The sequence below is a fragment of the Urocitellus parryii genome, chromosome 5, assembly GCF_045843805.1.
Source record: "Urocitellus parryii isolate mUroPar1 chromosome 5, mUroPar1.hap1, whole genome shotgun sequence".
NCBI classification, from domain to species: Eukaryota; Metazoa; Chordata; class Mammalia; order Rodentia; family Sciuridae; genus Urocitellus; species Urocitellus parryii.
In genome coordinates, this window is record NC_135535.1 from 205,700,094 (window position 1) to 205,718,485 (window position 18,392).

At 49.0% G+C, this 18,392-nt stretch overlaps 1 protein-coding gene across 1 annotated transcript in view; it reads right to left on the bottom strand.

The window, feature by feature from the left end:
• Adam12 (ADAM metallopeptidase domain 12) overlaps positions 1-18,392 on the bottom strand; it is a 217,106-nt gene that overhangs the window by 66,846 nt on the left and 131,868 nt on the right. The window contains exons 6-10 of the mRNA XM_077799132.1: positions 16,478-16,543; positions 15,312-15,383; positions 10,688-10,857; positions 8,488-8,572; positions 4,838-4,986 (exon numbers count right to left, since the gene is read on the bottom strand). Of these exons, the coding sequence (XP_077655258.1) occupies positions 4,838-4,986; positions 8,488-8,572; positions 10,688-10,857; positions 15,312-15,383; positions 16,478-16,543 (542 nt within the window). The remainder of the gene's footprint in view (positions 1-4,837; positions 4,987-8,487; positions 8,573-10,687; positions 10,858-15,311; positions 15,384-16,477; positions 16,544-18,392) is intronic.

The following is an 18,392-nucleotide window of genomic DNA, read 5'->3' on the forward strand; positions in this document are numbered from 1 at the left end:
AATGCCTGTTAGTTGCACCAAAATAAAACTGGGATTTATGCACTAATACTTTTACAGAAAGTCCCTTAATTTGGCAGGCTACAGTAGCTCAGAAGCTATAACATCCTCTTAAAAATGAAACAATCTTAAGAGAGAACTCAGATCATGTTACTGTTTTACCTCCTGAAAACCCTCAATGATTTCCCACTACTCTGGAGAGAAAAACCTGAGCTCCTGCCTGGGGACCTGGCTCCTCCTCCTTCCCACCCAGCAGCAGCAGCAGCAGCAGCAGCAGCAGCAGCAGCAGCAGCAGCATTTCCTCCTGCCCCAGGCCCTGGCCTCTGACTGCAAGGCTCAAGCGGCGCATCCAGCCCCCTCTGCTGAGTTCACTTCATGCTCTCTAGCTGGTGTGGCACTCTCTGCAGTACTGGGGGGTTGGACCCGGGTAGAGCACTTAGCTTTACCACTGAGCTACACCACCAGGCATTTTTCTTCCTTTATTTATGTTCATTGAGACAGGGTCTTACTAAATTGCCAAAGCTGGCCTCAAACTCATGATCCTCCTGTCTCAGCCTCTTGAGTGGCTGGGATTGGGCATGCACTGCCACACCCAGCCTCTTCAATGGTGCATTCTCTCTCTCTCTCTCTCTCTCTCTCTCTCTCTCTCTCTCTCTCTCTCTCTCTCTCTCTCTCTCCTCTCTCCTCTCTCCCAACCCCTTTCACCCCTTCTATTCTTTTTGTTTGCTCCCTTCACAGCCTTCCTTCCAATCTGCAATGTTTTCTTAGGATGTTTTCCCCACTGTAAGTTCCACAGTGTGTCTTCCCTGTTCAAGGTGCGTCCCCAACACCATTAAGGAGCCCACTGGTGGTAGGAGCCCAGTTTACAGGTGCTGCAGCTTCCACCGCTTTCCCCCTCACAAGATGGCCCTAGCACCCTGACTCTCATTTTAACAGAAAGATCTATGCAAAATAGAGGAATCTGCGGGGTCGATTTCGGAATATAATGTTGCCTTCTCTCCCCTCCAGGAAACGGCCTTCACTATGATGCCAAATGTTCTTCACTAAAAGTGCTCACATCATTTCCATTTTCTTATTGCTACTCACGCAGCATCCTCAGCCTCAGCCCTGTACCAGCAAGTGCTGCAGGAAGGTCATTAATGGACAGACTCCAGTGAGTCAACTCCCACAGGAACCCCCAGATCCTGCATTTGCCAAGAAGTGATTTCCAAGACAGGTCTTAAATGTTAACTACCCAAGACACAAAACACACGCTCACACACACGCAGAGGCGCTCGGTAATTAATGATACGACCCATCAGGAAACTCCCTCTGACCACTGCTGCAATATGTAAAGGAAGTTACAACACCCGAGTCCACACAGGACCCCACTCTAAGCTACATGTACGTGCAGGCCCTGGGGTCCATTCATCTGAGGTGACAGTTGGCCGATGTTTTCAGAGCTAGGATTCTGCAATGCTCTGATAAAGGATAAACCTAGTATATCAGCAGACATATTTTCCCCTTTAAACCACTTATAATACTTGGTTCTTTTTGATTCAGGGACTTTAATATTAAGACAGTTGTGGGTTCATCTCTTTCTGAGTCCCTTTGAGGCTAAGACTTCAATCAGCACACTTTCTTAACCCTTGCCACCATGGTTGGATCAACGTGGGCAGGAAGAAGTCAGAGAGAAGGCTGGTATGTGGACGTGGTCAGTTTAACATGAGCCCTTCACACAGAAACTAGATGCATTGCTGAGGGACAGTACATGGCCTGGAATTCTGAAAAACCCCTCTAAGGCTTTGTTAGTTCCGACATCTCTGTGAACTATACAATAGGAATACTGCCTTGCATCTGTGGAGTGATTTACAATTTACAAAGACACATGAGCTCATTTAATCCACTCTCCCACTCTCCCGGGGACACTATGAGGTAAGGGAACCACCGCTTGGAGATAAGGCTGGAGCAGCCTGGGAAATTCCACTGCGGGTGATGGATGACTGGGGGCTGCCTGGCCTCCCCCTCACCGTGGGCTTTGTGATTAATTCACCCACTTGCTTAGGAAGTTGCTTTCCATCTGAGAAAATTAAAAACACCACTCTCTGGACAGGAATGTGGGATCATAAATGAGAACCAAATAGAAAAGATTTACGCAAAAGCACAAGCTCAGCAGAAGAGGAAACTTAGAAATTGCTAATAAGGTATAAATCAAATAAAGGCTATTAACAAACCCCTGGTAACAGAGGGGAAAAAAGCCTTTTAAATGTTTTGCTGAGCTCTTAACAATACCATTTCTACCTGAGGTGTTCAAATGCCCCTGGGGTGCCTTGGCTGGCTGTGGTCAGCTGAGAGTGAGCCTTCGGGACGGCACTTGGGGCTGCGGGGTCTTCTGCCTCTGTGCTCTCCTCCTCACAGTGCACAGGGGCAACACTGTTTAACATGAGAACCAACCAGGGGGTGGGTGGGCAGGAGGGAGGAGGGGAGGGTCGATGCGTGAACCAAGACTGCCATTCTTTTCCCTGACTGGGCATGTGAGGGCCAGAGGGGTGGCTTGTCAGCCTGGTAATAGCAAAGGAACTGGGCTGGACTGGGGACAGTCAGGTTTCTTCCAACGGTGTTCCCAAACTGGCTTCCCTCTCTTCCTCTTGTTTCTTTTATGGAGAATTTAAAAGCATTAGCAACATTGATGGACAACGAGATCTTGGCCACTGGGGACCAAATTCAGGAAGGCAGGAGGCCGATATATTTGTGCCCACTTGATAATTAGGGAAATTACGCACACAGAGCATTTGCTGTGGCCACTTGATGAGTTCATTAGGACAAGAAAGCAAAAAGACCACTTGGTTCCACATCAGCTTCCTGTCCACTGCCCTCACCGAGAGCCACACACCGCGAGCCGCCCAGGGAGACTGGCTCCATCTGGGCTCATGGCCTGTTGGAGTCAGAAGGCACCAACAGGCCCCTGGGGTAACCTCACACCCAAAGAAGGAACTCCGTGCCCTAAGTGTCCAGCCGTGATGCTGCCTCCGCTGGGACACCCTAAATGACAAGGGCACAGTTACGCTTCAGAGTGGCCGGCTGAAAGCTCCATTTTTTAGTATCTAGAGCTTTGGAATATTTCACTCCCTGTTGATGCTAGTCTAAAATATTTTGGGCGCAGTCCCTGTTTCTGTTGTCACAACGCAGAGAGCAACTTCCTCCACAAATTCTCCATGACTCCCTTGAACGATGCTTAACACCCAACTTGAGTGAAAAAGATGCCCCCAGGCTGGGATGGACATTTGGTGGTGGCCATGGACACGAGGGACACGAGGAAGCAGCACCTGCTGGAGAAGACACCTCACTGATGGCTCACGTGAAGTGACGGTGCCTGGCAGGCGCCGTGGTCTGCCTGGTCTTTGTTGCGGGGCAGTTTGGTGCCCTTCGAGCCATTTGGCAGGAGGCCCTTTGGCTGTGGCTTGCAAAGCACAACCACATGCTCAAAGTCCCTCTTCTGGGACTTTGAGACTCTTTTGCAGGTCTTTCCCCGGGGCCCCAAGGCCTCACAGAGCTCAAGTCTTCAGTCCACTCAGTCAACACTCACTCCTTGTCCCCAGTGTCTCCTTTCAGCAAACCCAGAGAGCAGGCTTGGAAAGTTCCACCACGGGAGGTGCGAAGCCTCAGAGTTGCTGAAGAAGATGGCATGGCCCTGGGGCGTGTTTTCCCTTGCTAAAGATAATCCTCCTGTGCTAGCAGGATGTGCCAGTCTGGGGTGGATGCTTAGAGGTTTGTTATAGTGGAGATATGCAGTGTCCCCCAAAAGCGCATGTGTGATGTGATGCAAGAATTTTCAGAGATGAAATAGATACATTTTGAGCAGCACGAATTAATCCACTGATAAGGATTAAGTGGATGGTAACTGTAAGCTGGAGGAAGTAGGTCCCTGGGGGTGTGTCCTTGGAGTTCACCTTGTCCTTGGTGCGAGGAGCTCTCTCTCTGCTTCCTGGGTGCCACCTACAGAGCTGCTTTCCCCTGCCATGCCCTTCGGCCATGATAGTCTCCCTCATCTCTGCCCCACACTATGGAGTTGGCTGACCATAGATTGGACCTTTGAAATCATGAGCCCGCCCACAACTTTTCCTCCTTTAAGTTATTGTTGTCGGGTCTTTTACATAGCAATGAAAAAGCTGAGGAAAACAAGGTACAGCAGATCTGAATCTCTAGTCACTCCAAGTTGCATTTGTTTCCATCTCTTTGGAGAGCTCCAATCATGGTGCTCTCTCCCTCTGCTTGAACCAAGACTAGAGATTCAGAAAGGCAGTAAATAAGGAGAAACAACCTAATTTACGGAAACAGAAAATGATTTGATTTAAACCTCTGCGATCTGGTAAGGTAATATGTCGTGCAAGGACACTACAACCCCCAAGCTACCAACACATGGGACATGCCCCGGGCCAACCCAGAGGGAGCAAATGCCTCATCTGCACACCCTAGGGCCAAGGGACCCACCCCACCTCGGCCCACTGAGTCTGCAAGGCCCTCTCATGGCTGGCTGTTCAGATTGCTAGGGAGCCTCTGTAGGCTCAAATCAAAACCACCCGCTGGCATTATAACATCATTTGCAATTTCTAAACAAACACAGCATCCAGCCCCACCCCTTCCAGGGAATGGGCCATGCCATGTGGCCCTGCACACTGGTTGCGTGTGACTCTGTGGAGCAGCACAGTTCACTCTTGCTACTTGGGCAAGGATTTCTTTTGGGAAGTTCCGGGGAAGACTGACCAGAAAACCAGGGGAGCATTTTGCTGAGCTCAGCTGTTACCCACACACACTCCAAGCTCTGCACCACTCTCGGAGCCCTGGGAGCCTTAGTACTTGCCCGGTGGAAGGGTTCATGATGCAGCCTCCTTTGTCGGCAGCCATTTTGCAGCTACAGCCTCTCTCCAGTGTGTCGTGGTTCATCCCGAAATTGTGGCCCAGCTCGTGTGCCAGGGTCACGGCCGCACCCAGGGGGCTGTCTGAATGGTCCTCAAAGAAAACACAAGAGCACAGACATATAGTTCACATCTCCTTGGGTTCCTTGGTCTGGTCCTCCCTCCCTGCTGGACAATTTCCTATCATGTGGTCATCAACTTCCCTCTAAAGGACCAACATAGACACCTGTTATTGACTTTGAACCTAGAAAAATTGACATACTTTATTAATCCAGTTTGGGGCCTCTTCTCCTGGGGACTGGATACCTCATGTACACACAGGATTTTCATATATATAGATATATATTTTGGTGCTTGGAGATTCGAACCCAGGGCCTCATGCATGCCAGGCAAGCACTTTTACCTCTGAGCCACGTCCCCAGCCCTTCATATCTTCATATGAAAGCATGACCACAGTGGTCTCCAGCCTGCACCCTTCAACCTCTCACCAAACATCCCACTGAATGAAGCAGAAGTTGCTCCATGGCGTGGAAGAGAAAGCCCACTCCTTCCTGGGAAGTGGAAGCAGGTCTCATGCCTGATTGAGAGGCTACCTGAAGGAAGGAGCACGTCGGGAAGGTGCTCTCTGACACGCAACCTACGGCCTGAGCAGCTGTGACGGCCCCGCCTCGCCTGTCGATTCGGTCAGTTGGATACTGGCAAAGTTCACGCTAACTCACAGGGAAGGCTGACCCCATGGAGTCGTCTGCTTGGAGACTGACCGAACCCCGGTTACAATCAGCTCCCACTCCCGCTGGCCCTTTGTGGGGTCAGGTTGCCTGTGGACGTCAACAGAGGCGCCTGATGCTCCGGGTGCTGCTGCTGGGGGTTCACTTTCGGCTTTGCCAAAAAGGAAAAGAGGAAGGTGGTTCCCCATTCGGCAAGCCCTGCCTGGCCACCCAGCTAGTGGTGTGCTTGGCGGGCTTGGCTAAGCAGACACTAGAAACCCACTAAAAAGCAAAGTTTCTTAAATGTTCGTTAATGAGTGTATGTGATTCACAGAAATCGTGCTCCTGGATGGTGGTTTTGAAAGGGCCTACTGGCCACAGAGTAAGAAGAGCATCTTTCTGGAATCTCCATTTGTGCTCCCCAGGGAAGAGAGACGAGGTTTTCCCAAAGGCATCCAGGAAGCAGTGTGGTTCTGCATGTGAGAGAAAACACTCTTCCTGATTCGCAGTCTTTGTGAGGACCTGGATAAAAGCAGTTCTCGTAAGATCTTGGCCAGTGGTGTTTACGGTGGTAGCTCTCACCCTGCTAGCCCTCAACTTCAGGAAAGAATGGCATGTCAAGGAAGAAAGTTATTAGAAAAGATGGAATTCCTAATAAATTATTTTTTTAAAAAAAATATTTTACAGTTTCCTGCTTTAGGAAGCTTTACAAATACGTGTTCAGGAAATCAATTCTTAGGATCCTACGCATTGGTGAAGAGAGTGTAGCCAGCCTAAGAACGCAAGGATTGACCTGAGCACGTGTTGGCACAAAGTTCTTTGACATCAAGGATTCTCTTGCATCACTGGAAATCACAGTTGGGGTTTTAATTGCAGTTACTTTATATTTTTTATGCATAAATGATTATAAACAGAATATCTCGAGGCCTTGGTAACAGTTTGAATTTGTAATAAGGAGAAAAACAACCTCTCTATTTCTGGTACAGTCCCGGAATCAAAACCTATTTGGGGCCAGTTAGATATAAGGTGACTATTTTAAGTTGCTGAAGTTAGTGATTGAAAATTGGAGAAATAATACCAGAAACCATATTCTACATTTTTTTTTTTGAAGATTTCTGCTTCCTGGCCACGTTATTTCATTCCTCTTAGATCTGAGAATCCTCAAGCAAGACATAGTCACATGTAATGCCCATGAATTTAGGGAAAGAAGAAGAGAAAATCAGCATAGAAGTTTTAGACCTGGTCAAAATGTTGCACTTGCTGGTTTCATGAATTTATAGAAATTAAAGGGCATTTCCACTCTGTCTGATGTTTCTCTTATGCGTTGTATAAAACAAGGAATTTGTTTAATTCGATGTGAATTGCTCTCAAATTGGTAAGACCTGTTTCTTGATAATTAACTTTGGTTTTGACTAGATTCTCTTGGCATCACACATAATTTGCTTCTATTTCTCACACCATACTTATACATCTTTTAAAAAATGAATTTCCCAGCATGCTTTTCAGGAAGAAATCTCGATAAAATGCTTCTGCAGAAACAGAACCAGGATGAGAGCTAAGGAAAGCCTTGCGCCTCTCTGAGGGGTCGTAGGATGGTTTCAGCCCCTACACAGTGACACTGCTTTGCTCATGGGGAATTTGGTTTCAGCTCTCAGAACTTATCTCTGCCAATTTTAAGTGACAAAGTCAGTAGCAACTAACCATGGAACCATGAAACAGAAAATGATTCCCTCTTTAAACTTTACAGGCTGCTCTGTAAAAATACAGTTGTGATCTGACTTGAAATTAACCTTGCATCAACCCCCCCCCCCCAAACTTTCTAATGACTTCCAGGTTCAAAGGAAACCAGAGAGTAGCTCCCTGGAGCCACCATCCAGTGAGCAGGCACAGTCCCTCCAAATAGGAGCACAGGAGCTACCAGGCCCTGCACCTGGAGAGGAGGACATGCTGAGCATACTCCCTGTGAAGACTAGAGTGGGCGAGACGCGGGGAGAAAGTCACAGTCAGCAGAACACAATTCCTTCTGCCCTTCTCACAACCCAGCACTCACAACGTTCTGCTTGGAAAACGTGGAGGAACTGTGGTTTCTTGGGAGGGCGAGGCTGTGCTTGGTAAGTGGAGATGGAGGAAGTGTCTGAGGGTACTCCCCGTCCAAGGGCTGCTGCCGTCCCAGCGCCCTTCAGTTCAGAGCCGGACGGCAGAGGGGGAAAACCTCTTCTGGAGCAGGCCCCCCTGTTGGGCAGCCATCAAAGCCCCCTCCCTCCTAAATCCGTAAGGAGGCCCAAATAGTCTTCCTGTTTTATTTCCTTCTACAAACATGCACAGCCTGTATGTGACAAAGTTCCCCTTGTAAAGCAATAAACTTAGGTCGCTGCCTTCCAAGAATAAGGTTATTATAGAGACAAATTGTGCACTGGCCAGAAGGTATGTAAAGCATTTGCAGTGGTACGCGGTTGAAAACCTCAGACTTCTGGCTGTTGGGCTTGGAGGCAGAACCATCAGGAAACCTTGAACGGTAACATTTGGAGGGACCACAGTCGATCCAAAGAGCTGAGTAGAGAGGGCAACCCCGATGCCCTGGCTCACCCCGGCACTAGAGGCATTTCTGGATTGGAAGGCGCTGACGGGAAGTCCCAGTTGGAAATGTTTCCCCTGACAGGGGGAGGCTGGCCTCCACTGAGATGATTGATTGTTTCTTTATTACATGCCCATCTTTACTGGGTGCAATTTCTGTTTTCTAAACAGTCCCTAAAATATTATGGGGATATAGAAGATCATAAACATGGCTAGAGTAAGAGCAGATTAAGTCTGAACAGCATGAAAGGAAGTCTGAAGAGAGCAGTGGTTTCCTGGGGACCATCACCCAGGGAAGCCAGCCCTCGGCTTACCATGACCACGCCTCCAGACTGCTCCGCAGTGCACATGCTCATGATGGGTGCCATGCCAATGGTGGTGCCTTGGAAATAGACCCCACTAGGAAACAAAAGGAAGGGATTTCTTTAATATTGTGTAGAGGGGACGCGTGTTCTAGTGTTTCGACCTTTGTTCCGCATGCCTGCAGGAGACCCAAACCCCTTCAAAGTGTCCTGCCAATACAGCCTGCAAAATTGGAATCCACAGAGAAATGGTGGTTCCCTGGGAGCTGGTGTAGCATCCATAAGCACCCATGAAATCAGCACCTTTGGTGGAAGATTCTAGAAGGGGACTCTGTGGCCTTCGTGTAGCTGCCTTTTATCTGGACTCTTAACCTGATCACGGATCCAATGGCCTGTTCACGTGAACCCTGTTAATTCCAACCTTATAAACTAAGTATTTAACGTTGTATGTGTTGAACCCTTTAAAGGGATTAAACCACTGACTTGTGCTGTGTTGGGCAAGTACACAAACAGACAATCCTATGTTGTTGGAAAAGCCAGCTATTTTAGTTGTGGTCTATTGGACAGAGGTGGTGAGTGAATGTCAACCTCATCTATCCATCCACCCTGCTACAGTCATCCCTGCATATCAACAAGGGATTGGTTAAGGCACCCCCAGGATGTCAAAATCCATGGATACTCACATCCCCCGTGTAAAACGGCATAGTATTGGCAGAGAACCTAAGCACATCCTCCGGTAGAATTCGAATCACCTCTAGATTATCTATAATGCCAAATGCAATGTAAAATCTATGTAGATAGTTCAGGGAATAATGACTAGGAAAGAAAGTCTGCTTATGTTCAGTGCAGAAGGAGTCCCCCCATCAGGTATTTTCAGCCCCAGTTTGGCCGAATCCACAGAGGTGGGATCCACAGAGGTGGAGAGTCGACCCGATGCTCATATTTGTAGAAGGAGGGGATTTAGCCCTTATATTAACACCCAGGTACACCACCTTCACAGATAAACAGACATGCATATAAATAATACGGCTTATTTCCAGATGTTCAAGTTGGATAGACTCCATTGGGGGAGGTGGGGGTGCACGGGGAATCGAAACAAAATACTCTGACTCAAAACCCATGAAGTGGCCTTTCAGTAGTTCAGGGCTAATCAATGCATAAAATGTGAGGCAACCACAAAGATCCAAGGGAGGGAACCCCTGTGAGAATGGCCAAAGTAAATGATGGGGAGTGCCAGCAGCCTTGGGCAGACCAGGCGCCTCCTGGAGCAGGGGTGGTGCGGGCTGGTTCTAAACTCCCCATGAGTTTTCAGCCAACTAGATCCGAGTGCCAAGGAGCGCTCTCTCCGTCCCTGCAGCCTCAGCGCAGGTGACGTAAGCTGCCTGAGAACAGGATAGCAGCACAAACTGCTTAACCACCCAGATGAACACGTACCACCTCTGGAAACACCTACGTGGTACCCATCGGACTGCTGTGAGGGTGCTCCTTGCTCGGGAGCCTGAAGGTGCTGTCATATCTCACGGTGTAGCACGCCAGGCCACAGCTAGCTGTCCCTCATCTTGCTAACTTCATGACCCTTGTCACCCTCGGGAGTTTTATATCTTGCTGTCTTCTCTCCAACGCCTCAGAGCAGGGAGATTTAGTGTGGGTCGCCACCGTGATCAGAGCCCCACAGCACCGCCTGGCTCTGACAGGTGCCACTGTATGCTGAGTAAAGAAGGAACACAAGGCCAGCAGGTGACCCTGCCAGCATGCTCTGACCTGGGAAGTCTGGGAGCAACAGCTCACAGGAGGAATGGAGTGGAGGTTTTCCCTCCCAAACCTGACAGTAATCACCCCAAAGTCCTGCCCTGAGGTCTTGTATAAACATGTTTTTCATCAATCAAGAAAACAAGTCAGCCTTTGGAAAAGGTAACCTACGCAGGTGGATTTTATATCAAGACCAGAAAAACTGGCAGAGAGGAACGTACTCCGATTGTGGAAGAAGGGACTGAGACCAGACTTCGGTAGAGGGACAGATTTCCCTGGTGTCCCAAGGGGCTTTCCTAACAGACCTGTGACTCCAGGTAGAGACGACACCTGCCCCACTGGTGTGGCTGAGAACCCCATGCAGGAGCCGGTGCGCTCTGCAGAGAGGGCCGGGATGCAGGTGCAGCCGAGGGGAGTGTGCGGAGGGCCGTGTTTCCCTAAGCCAGGGCGGCGGGCTACCCACCTGATGAGCTGCGCATTGTCATGGGATTTTCGAGGTAGAAGCTTCATTTTCCTCCAGTCCAAAAACTCGTGGAGGCTGGTAAACGGGTCCTGACTGATGGTGCACTTGTCGATGTCATTCCATACTTCCACGCCCACCAACACTATGCGAATGTTCAGTGGTCTATAAAACTGAGAGAAACAGGCACCTTGGAGGATCACATTTAAGAGAACTTAAGATGAAGAGCAAAACATATTTGCATTCCTTGGTATTCACTGACATGGGTGAGAGACACACCTCTGGGGGCCTTTGTCCCTGTGTTTTAGAATTTAAGAAATATTAGCTGTGCCTGATGCAAAGTGGTGTGCTACGTGGATTCGCAGATTTAGACTGATCAGGCGCTGAAGTCACCAGCCTTTTTGCTGGTCTAGAAACACACATTTCAAATGATTCACTGGTGATTTAAATGTGCAACTAGATGTATACTATAGCTAAAGACTGTCAGTTAATATGCAAGGAAAACAACAAGTGAATTAGGATCCTTTAGAAAATTTCTGCCAAGGGCAATAACATTCATTTCAGCAGAATGTTCTCCTACGAGGGACTGAAAATGAATCTGTATTAATTTTTCAGCAGAGTCTCAGTCTTGGCTGGCACTATTATATTCTGCCACCTATAATCAACCTAGGAGGTTTTAATTAAATAAACAAGTCAGTATCTTTCAGAATAACACAGACATAAACAGTCATTCTGCAGGACTTCAGTGGCCGTCCCCCTCCACCCCTGCCGGCAGTTGTTTGGCCCTTATACCACAGGATGATGCGCCAGAAGTCCCCTGTGCAGGGGCTTGTGAGGTGGAGCTTCAGGCATCCCACGCTTGGCTCTCCCCCCTGTCCTAGCCTTTAGGGGGCTGTGGCTCCAGCCACACCTGCATTCCACAGGAGACAGCCCTGGGCCAGGAGGGAAAGCCACTGTTCCCAGGACCCAAGGATGGTCTTGTCTCTCAGGGTCCGAGATGGGCAGGTGGGTGTCAGGGCAGAGACAGGAACTATTCATTGCCCCCACGGCCCCCATGTGCTTCACACAAACAGGGACAAGGCTCTGTGGTCACAGTTGATAGGGAGAGGACACGGGATCAGTGGTGGCCTGTAAAATCTTTCAGTGTCTATAATGTATGAGGCAGCATGCAATGACAAAGTCCCCCGCCCCCCCCCCTTCTGAGAACACTAATAATCAAGGAGAAAAATGTAGCTGGGATAGTAGCCACGGCCAAGCTCCAGATGTGGGCAGGACCCATCCTCAGTTGCTGTAAGCACCTGGCCAAAAGGAACAAAAATCCTAAGAAGCTCCAAATTTGAGAGCTAAGCACCATTCCAACATGGTGAGCTCAAGTTCAAGAAAATCCCCAAGGTTGAACCTCTGACCCCAGATCCTAACCCCGTCAGGCAGCGCCTCTTTTCCCTTGCTGGTCCCCACAGTCACGTGGTGAGCGTTGGCTCAAGCTGAGGAACAGACCTGGAGCACAAGTGGCGTCACAGGGCCTCTGACTGCAGAGGTCCAACTTGGTTTCAAACAGATAACAATGACAGCATCTCATTAATAAGCTAATGGGACAATTACACAACCAAAATACTGCCCAAGAGTGTGTTTCTCATCAAGAATTGCTTGACCTGCTGTCTCCTCGCAAGCTCCCAGCCCAGGCTTCTCAGGCAATCCAAGCCCCTGTCCTCCCTACTCTGCACACACGTGTTCTTCTGGCCTTGGCCTGGTTACATTTTAGCTGTGTCTTACACAGGGGTAACAGTGACCAGAAGGCGGAAATGCAGGAGATTCAATGCTGATGTTCACAGTAGCTTGCTAAGAGATGTCCTCAGGGCCAGAAACCTGGGTGGGCTTCAGCATTGCCCTCTGAGGAGGGAACTCCATTGGCCTCCCAGGCCTGTCGTAGGGAATCGGGAGCCAGGGTCTGCAAAGGACTGATCTGTCATCCTCCTTCAGTGCTACTTTGCTGCTTACTGATTAGGGAGCTTCTCAGAATAATGAAGGGGTTCACACTTCCACTGATAAACCCTCCCAAGCTGCCTCCCAGAACAGAGGTTGGATGTAGCAGAGTACAACACAGAACCCCTCTCGCAGGTGAGGGCCACTGACGAACCGCCCCGTGTACGGGGTCGCATCGAGCTGCCGTCACATCCTTCACTGCTGGTGGGAATGTTTGTGGCTGTGGGTTCCTTTGGGTTCTGCTGGTAACGACAGCCACAGCTCCTGTGCCGGGAGGTCGCCACCCTCCAGGCTAGGCGCTGAGGTGCTCTCTGAACCGTAGCTAGCTCCGTTCTCAGAAGGATTCTGAGTTATGAATTGCTATCATCCCCATTTATCATACAAGGCACTGAGGCTGGAAGAGGACAGGTTTGTGACTGCATGGCTGGGCTGGGGCACAGGAGGCCGACTGACCCCTTTGAACCACGTTGACCCACGAGTAACAGTGCCACCCTCATGCAGATGCCGAGGCTCCTGTGGGCCCAGGCCCAGGAGTATGACAGCTGCCTGGCTGGCCTAGAGATCCCAGAGCTAGGTGGACAGTTAGGGACCAGGCATTCTCCTGTTTACACGACAGCCACAATATTTGCTCAGCTCTTGCTGTGGGCTGGGCTTGGCCAGCAGAGAGAGAGCAAAGAGCAGGATGCCCTTACCCTTGCCATGGGACATCACCATTGTTCCAGTTAACTCTGATCTTGGCCTTCCAAGTGACCCCACCCCAGGGGGTCCAGTGCATGCTGTGCTGGAGGGGCCAAGGAAAGCTCTCTGGAAGGAACAGATCGGAAACCAGAGTGTGGCATTCCCTGGGGTTCAAGGAGTGCTTTTGTGTCCTCAGGCAATGGGCTTGGGGAGGAGGGTCAAGAAGCCAGTCACAGGAGAGAAAAGGCTCTCAGGAGTCAGAGCAGAGGCTGGGTCTTTCAGAAGGTGCCTGAGGCTGGCCTTAGAGGTGCACAGCTAGTGCTAACTTCTTGGGCGCAGCTGCTGGCATGAAGGGCTCAGGGGCGAAGGTGCTGCTGCTTCCCACACTGCATGCTTCCCCAGGATGGTGGGGGGCCTCACTGCTTGGCCTAGGAGTATCAGACAGGCGCCTGCCCCTCACAGGGGGATTTCCTGAATGTCACCCTTGTCATCCAGTTCCTTCCCTCTCTTCCAGCCTGGTATGTCCTTCTCCCCCTCCCAGCCAATGCAGCCAGGCAGTTATTAATGTAGAATGGCCAGCGGAGTCAGAGTGTCAGAAAATGAGGAAGTGGCCTCTGGGAAGGTCAATATTTTTGGGGCCAAGACTGTCCCTCGTGTCGAGTTGGGAGACTGAAATTTGGACTGCTCAACAGACCTGGGGGTCATCCGTCAGCAGATTTGGGTGTACAGAGCCTAAGGAGCCTGGGTATCCCCCCCCAGGGTCTCTGGGGGCTGTGTGCGTGGCCAACAGACTCTGCCAGAAGCACAAGAGCCCGATGGGCACACTGGCTGGAGCCTGCCAGGACTTCACCGAAGCACGTGGTTCTTTAACTAGCAGTGCAAGTTATTAGCAAACCCCCAATTGCTCATTTTTGTTTTGCAAACTAAAGCAAGATCTATCCTAGAATAATATGTAAAGACACAGAGGACCCAAACATATCACTTTCAAAAATGGGGTTTCAGCAATTTTGATTTTAATAGAGTCAAATGGCCTAAGAAGAACTCACGGTCACTCCCTTTTGTGCCACAGCCTGAGGCCTTTTGGGCAGTGGTCAGTCACCCTGTCCTGGGTGTGGCAGCCCGGGCTCATGGATCAGGGATTGTGCTCTCCTGCCTGGTAGTCATTCACCTTGGTCTTGCCCCACATTGGAATCCCTGGAGGGCCCTGGACAGCAGCTACCTGTGCCCTGCCCAGGCCCATCAGATCAGAGTCCCTGGACTGAGACTTGAGAATCGGTATCTTGCAGAGTGGACACCAGACAAGCAAACAAAACTGCCCAGGGATTCTAACCCCTGCTGGACGCATGTGACCCAGCTGTAACTCTTCATTGTCTTGCAGGGATCCGGATCCGATTGGTCTGGCTCGGGCTTGGACACAGACACTCTCCAATTGGCTTGGGGAGGAGGGTCCAAGGTCCTCTAGTGATACAACCTTCACCCTCCCTGTCAGAGGGGCTTACCTTTTATCAGGATTCTCCTGCATCTGCTTGACTGTGAGATCGAATTTAATGTTCAAAGAGTTACTACTGAAAATAAATCAGTAAGAATGAGTCTCCTGGGAGTTTGACTTGCCTTGAAGGACTGGTGGACAGGAGCAATATCATCCCGGGATATCCATGTCCATCTGCATTTTTCTGACTTTCCAAAAGTTCCAGCTGGCCATCGGCTCCCTGAGTGCTGAGCCCAGATCTCTGCCTCCTGAGTCCCCGGGACCCTCGCTCCTAATCCTTCCCTGGGCAACCCCTGAAGCTGCAAGTACCTGGGAGTCACCTGCTCAGAGAATGGGACCAGCTTGGGGACCCAGGGGTGGGGACCCAGGGGTAGAGCCAGTCTCCTTGATGCTGCAGACAATGCACTTAATTCTCTCGACCTCATTTCCAAACATTTACATGATTTGAAGGATTTAATTACCTGAGAATGAACTCACCTTGTCAACGTGATTAGCGATCTCAATTAATCGCTGCTTAACTTTTTCCAGATCTTTTCCTTGCCTCTGAAACTTAACAATTTTAAATGTCAGCATTAATAACAGCAAGAATATCAATCAAAAGTCATCTTCCCTGCTCCTGGAAATGCAAAAATCTCGGCTTTTATGACCCCCCTGCCTCCCGCATGGCCTCCAGTGAAGTGAGCTCCCGCCCTGCTGAATGCTTCCCTCGGCTGGGGACTCGTGAAACTCCCTGAAACGCACCCACGCCAAGTGCTCCGAAGACAGGGACTTCTGCAATTGTTCCAGGCTCATAAATGATGGAGGCAGTGACATGTTTTGGCAAAGGGAAAATGGACAACAAGAAAGCAGTCCAGAGCCATTTTTCATATCATCAACTTGATTTTAACTTGCCCAGAAACTTCCTTTATATTTGTTTTTAAAAATTAAACAGTAAAAGCAATAGGAGGTCATGGCACCATGTCCCAGTGCAGAAGGTGATGGATAAAAAGTTAATAAACTCCCCACTCTCTTCTCCCATCTGCACTTCCAGGACAGAAACAGTTCTGAGAAATTGTCAAGACCGTTTCATTTCCGTGTGTGGCATGAGTCTATGGGAAAATGTCACCTGATTCATCATATGTCAATGACACAATACATAAGCACAGAGAAGATAATCTAAGAAAAACCTAACTCAAAATTAACTGAAAGAAAAATCTAACATAGTACCAAGCCACAGCTCAGAGGTTAGGACTTTTCTGCTGTCTCTATAACCTTCCTTCGTCCATTCAGTCTGGTTTAGGACATAGCAGACATTTTAAAAGCTTAACTTTTCTCAAAAATGTTTTAGAACATGATCAAAAGCCATTCATCATCATTTACCCAATTAATTCTTGTTTGGAGAGCTTAGCTACAGAGAAACTTTTTTTTTTTCCCTTGCAGGCTTTGCTAGTATTTGATAACAGATACATTTTAGTACTCTGTATTTTATATAATTAGAAAATCACTTTGTATATGGGGTGTTTCTGATGCTTTTAAGTATGCACTAGCAATGAACTTAAATCCTAATTCCTTCAGCAAATAATATCTTGCTAAATAAACATTTCCATTTTTCTTTCTTTTTCTATCTTTACCAACTCTACTGAGAAGTTTCTAGAAGGTCTTACCTCTCTGTTGTCTGCTACGATAACCAGCTCTACGTACTTGGTCATCTTGAGGGTCTCTCTTTTATGCTGCCAAAAGTAAACATGAATTTAATTTCCTGTACCTCCTCCCCGAGGCTTCCAGAACATTGCCAATGTCTCCCATCTAACCACTTAAAGCCGAGAGTGGACCCCGACCAAACCTACCGGCCCGCCTCCTCCAGTCCAATACAGGTTGACCCCGCCTCTAGCCATTTTTGTAAAACCTTCTCCACATGAGTGAGTATTTTCTGTTTCCACTTGGGAAATCCTAAAAAGGAGTTACACCTTCCTGCTGAATCCTTGATTATAGGATCGGCACAGGTCAAGGTCACTACTAGCCAAATGAGGACACTAAAGAACAGGAAGTCTCTCCCTACAGGGGCAGCTGGCCAGAGGCCACCACTTCACACGTGTGGAGGTCCCAGAGGGAGAGGAGGGGTTCAGTGTGTCACGGGGGTTCCTTTCACCTGTAGGATCCAAAGGTACCTGTTCTGTGATTTGGGAAAGCTGGAGGAGAATACTTTTCAAAGAGCAACTGCATCTTCTTAGCATCCTCTGGGATGCTAAGAGATCCACCCCAGGAGTGGCCGATCATTTAAAACCTAGTTAGAAGAAATGGAAGAAGGAGACGGTCTGAAGGGAACAGCCAGGCTGATCAGACAGGCGAGAAGGAGGGGCCAGGAGGCACAGCACAAGAACAGGAACCGGAACCAACAAACTAACTAGAAAGGACTGGAATGTGCCCTTGAAGAACCAGGGCTTGGTTGGAGCAGAACAGTTGAGAAGAACTGGAATCAAGGTCTGCATCAAGGCACAGAGATGGAGACGAGGCGGGCCGAGCAGCCTGAACTCCATCCCAAACAAGGCGGCCTCTGGGCTGGGTCACCTCTGAACCAAGCTTCCTCAGAAAGCATTCACAACCTTCTGTGAATTACTGGGCAAATCCCAAAGGCATGTTTTTTTTTTTAAAGGAGAAATAAAGCAATTCATGGAGGGTGGTCTCAGAAAGCAAACATGAAAAACAACCCACAGCCCTCTGTTTCTGCAATAACGTGCTGCTGCAGGAAGTGGGAGCCGAACACTCTCTGGTCCTCCTGAATGAAATTGCTGGTTTGTGAGTTAAGTGCGCGCACCCCGCTTGGCAGAAGGCTTGCCTGTCCTAACCACTCCTTCAGACAAAGCCAAGGGACTCAGGAATGCTTTGAATCAGATTTCCAGTCACATAATCCTGAGGGAAACATCTTTTATAAAACGAATCCCCATCCGTCTGGGATCTTCCAAACAGATTTTTACAAGAAAAATGTTTGTCTTTAAGCTGTGTTCCTGCTTGCCACCCAGCTGTGCTGATTCATGAAGTTAGGTGTCCCGAAAGAAATCTGGACGGCCTCGGGGAGGAATGAGAACCAGGCTCTGGGAAGGTACCTTTTCCTATGCTTTCACGGTCTTGCCAGGAAGACGCCAGTTCTGTAACCCTGTGCCCACGCGGGCTTTGTGGTGATCATGGGCACTGATAAAGGAAAACACCCCCACACAAAACCCAGCCCCGCGGTGCCCATGTGCGCTCAAAATGAGACCCTTTCTGAAATAAAGGTCCTGCCCCTTTTCCTAGCCAAAGGGTCCCAGAAGCAGAAATCTCTCTTTTGCCCCCAAATTTCCTGATTGACCCATGAACAAATTTAGCTAATTATGCAGAAGAAAATACAAGTCTGAAAATGAAAGATTAATCTCTCACTGAAAAACTTGTTGAAAGGGCCCTGGCTTTTCAGACTGGCGGGTGAAATCAACGACCAGGGGATATTTCCAACTGGCCCCGGATCATCATTTAGAAAATACACAATTCCAGATAATGAAAACAAACACATGAACACAATTTCCCTGTCTCTGCAGTTTTCAGAGA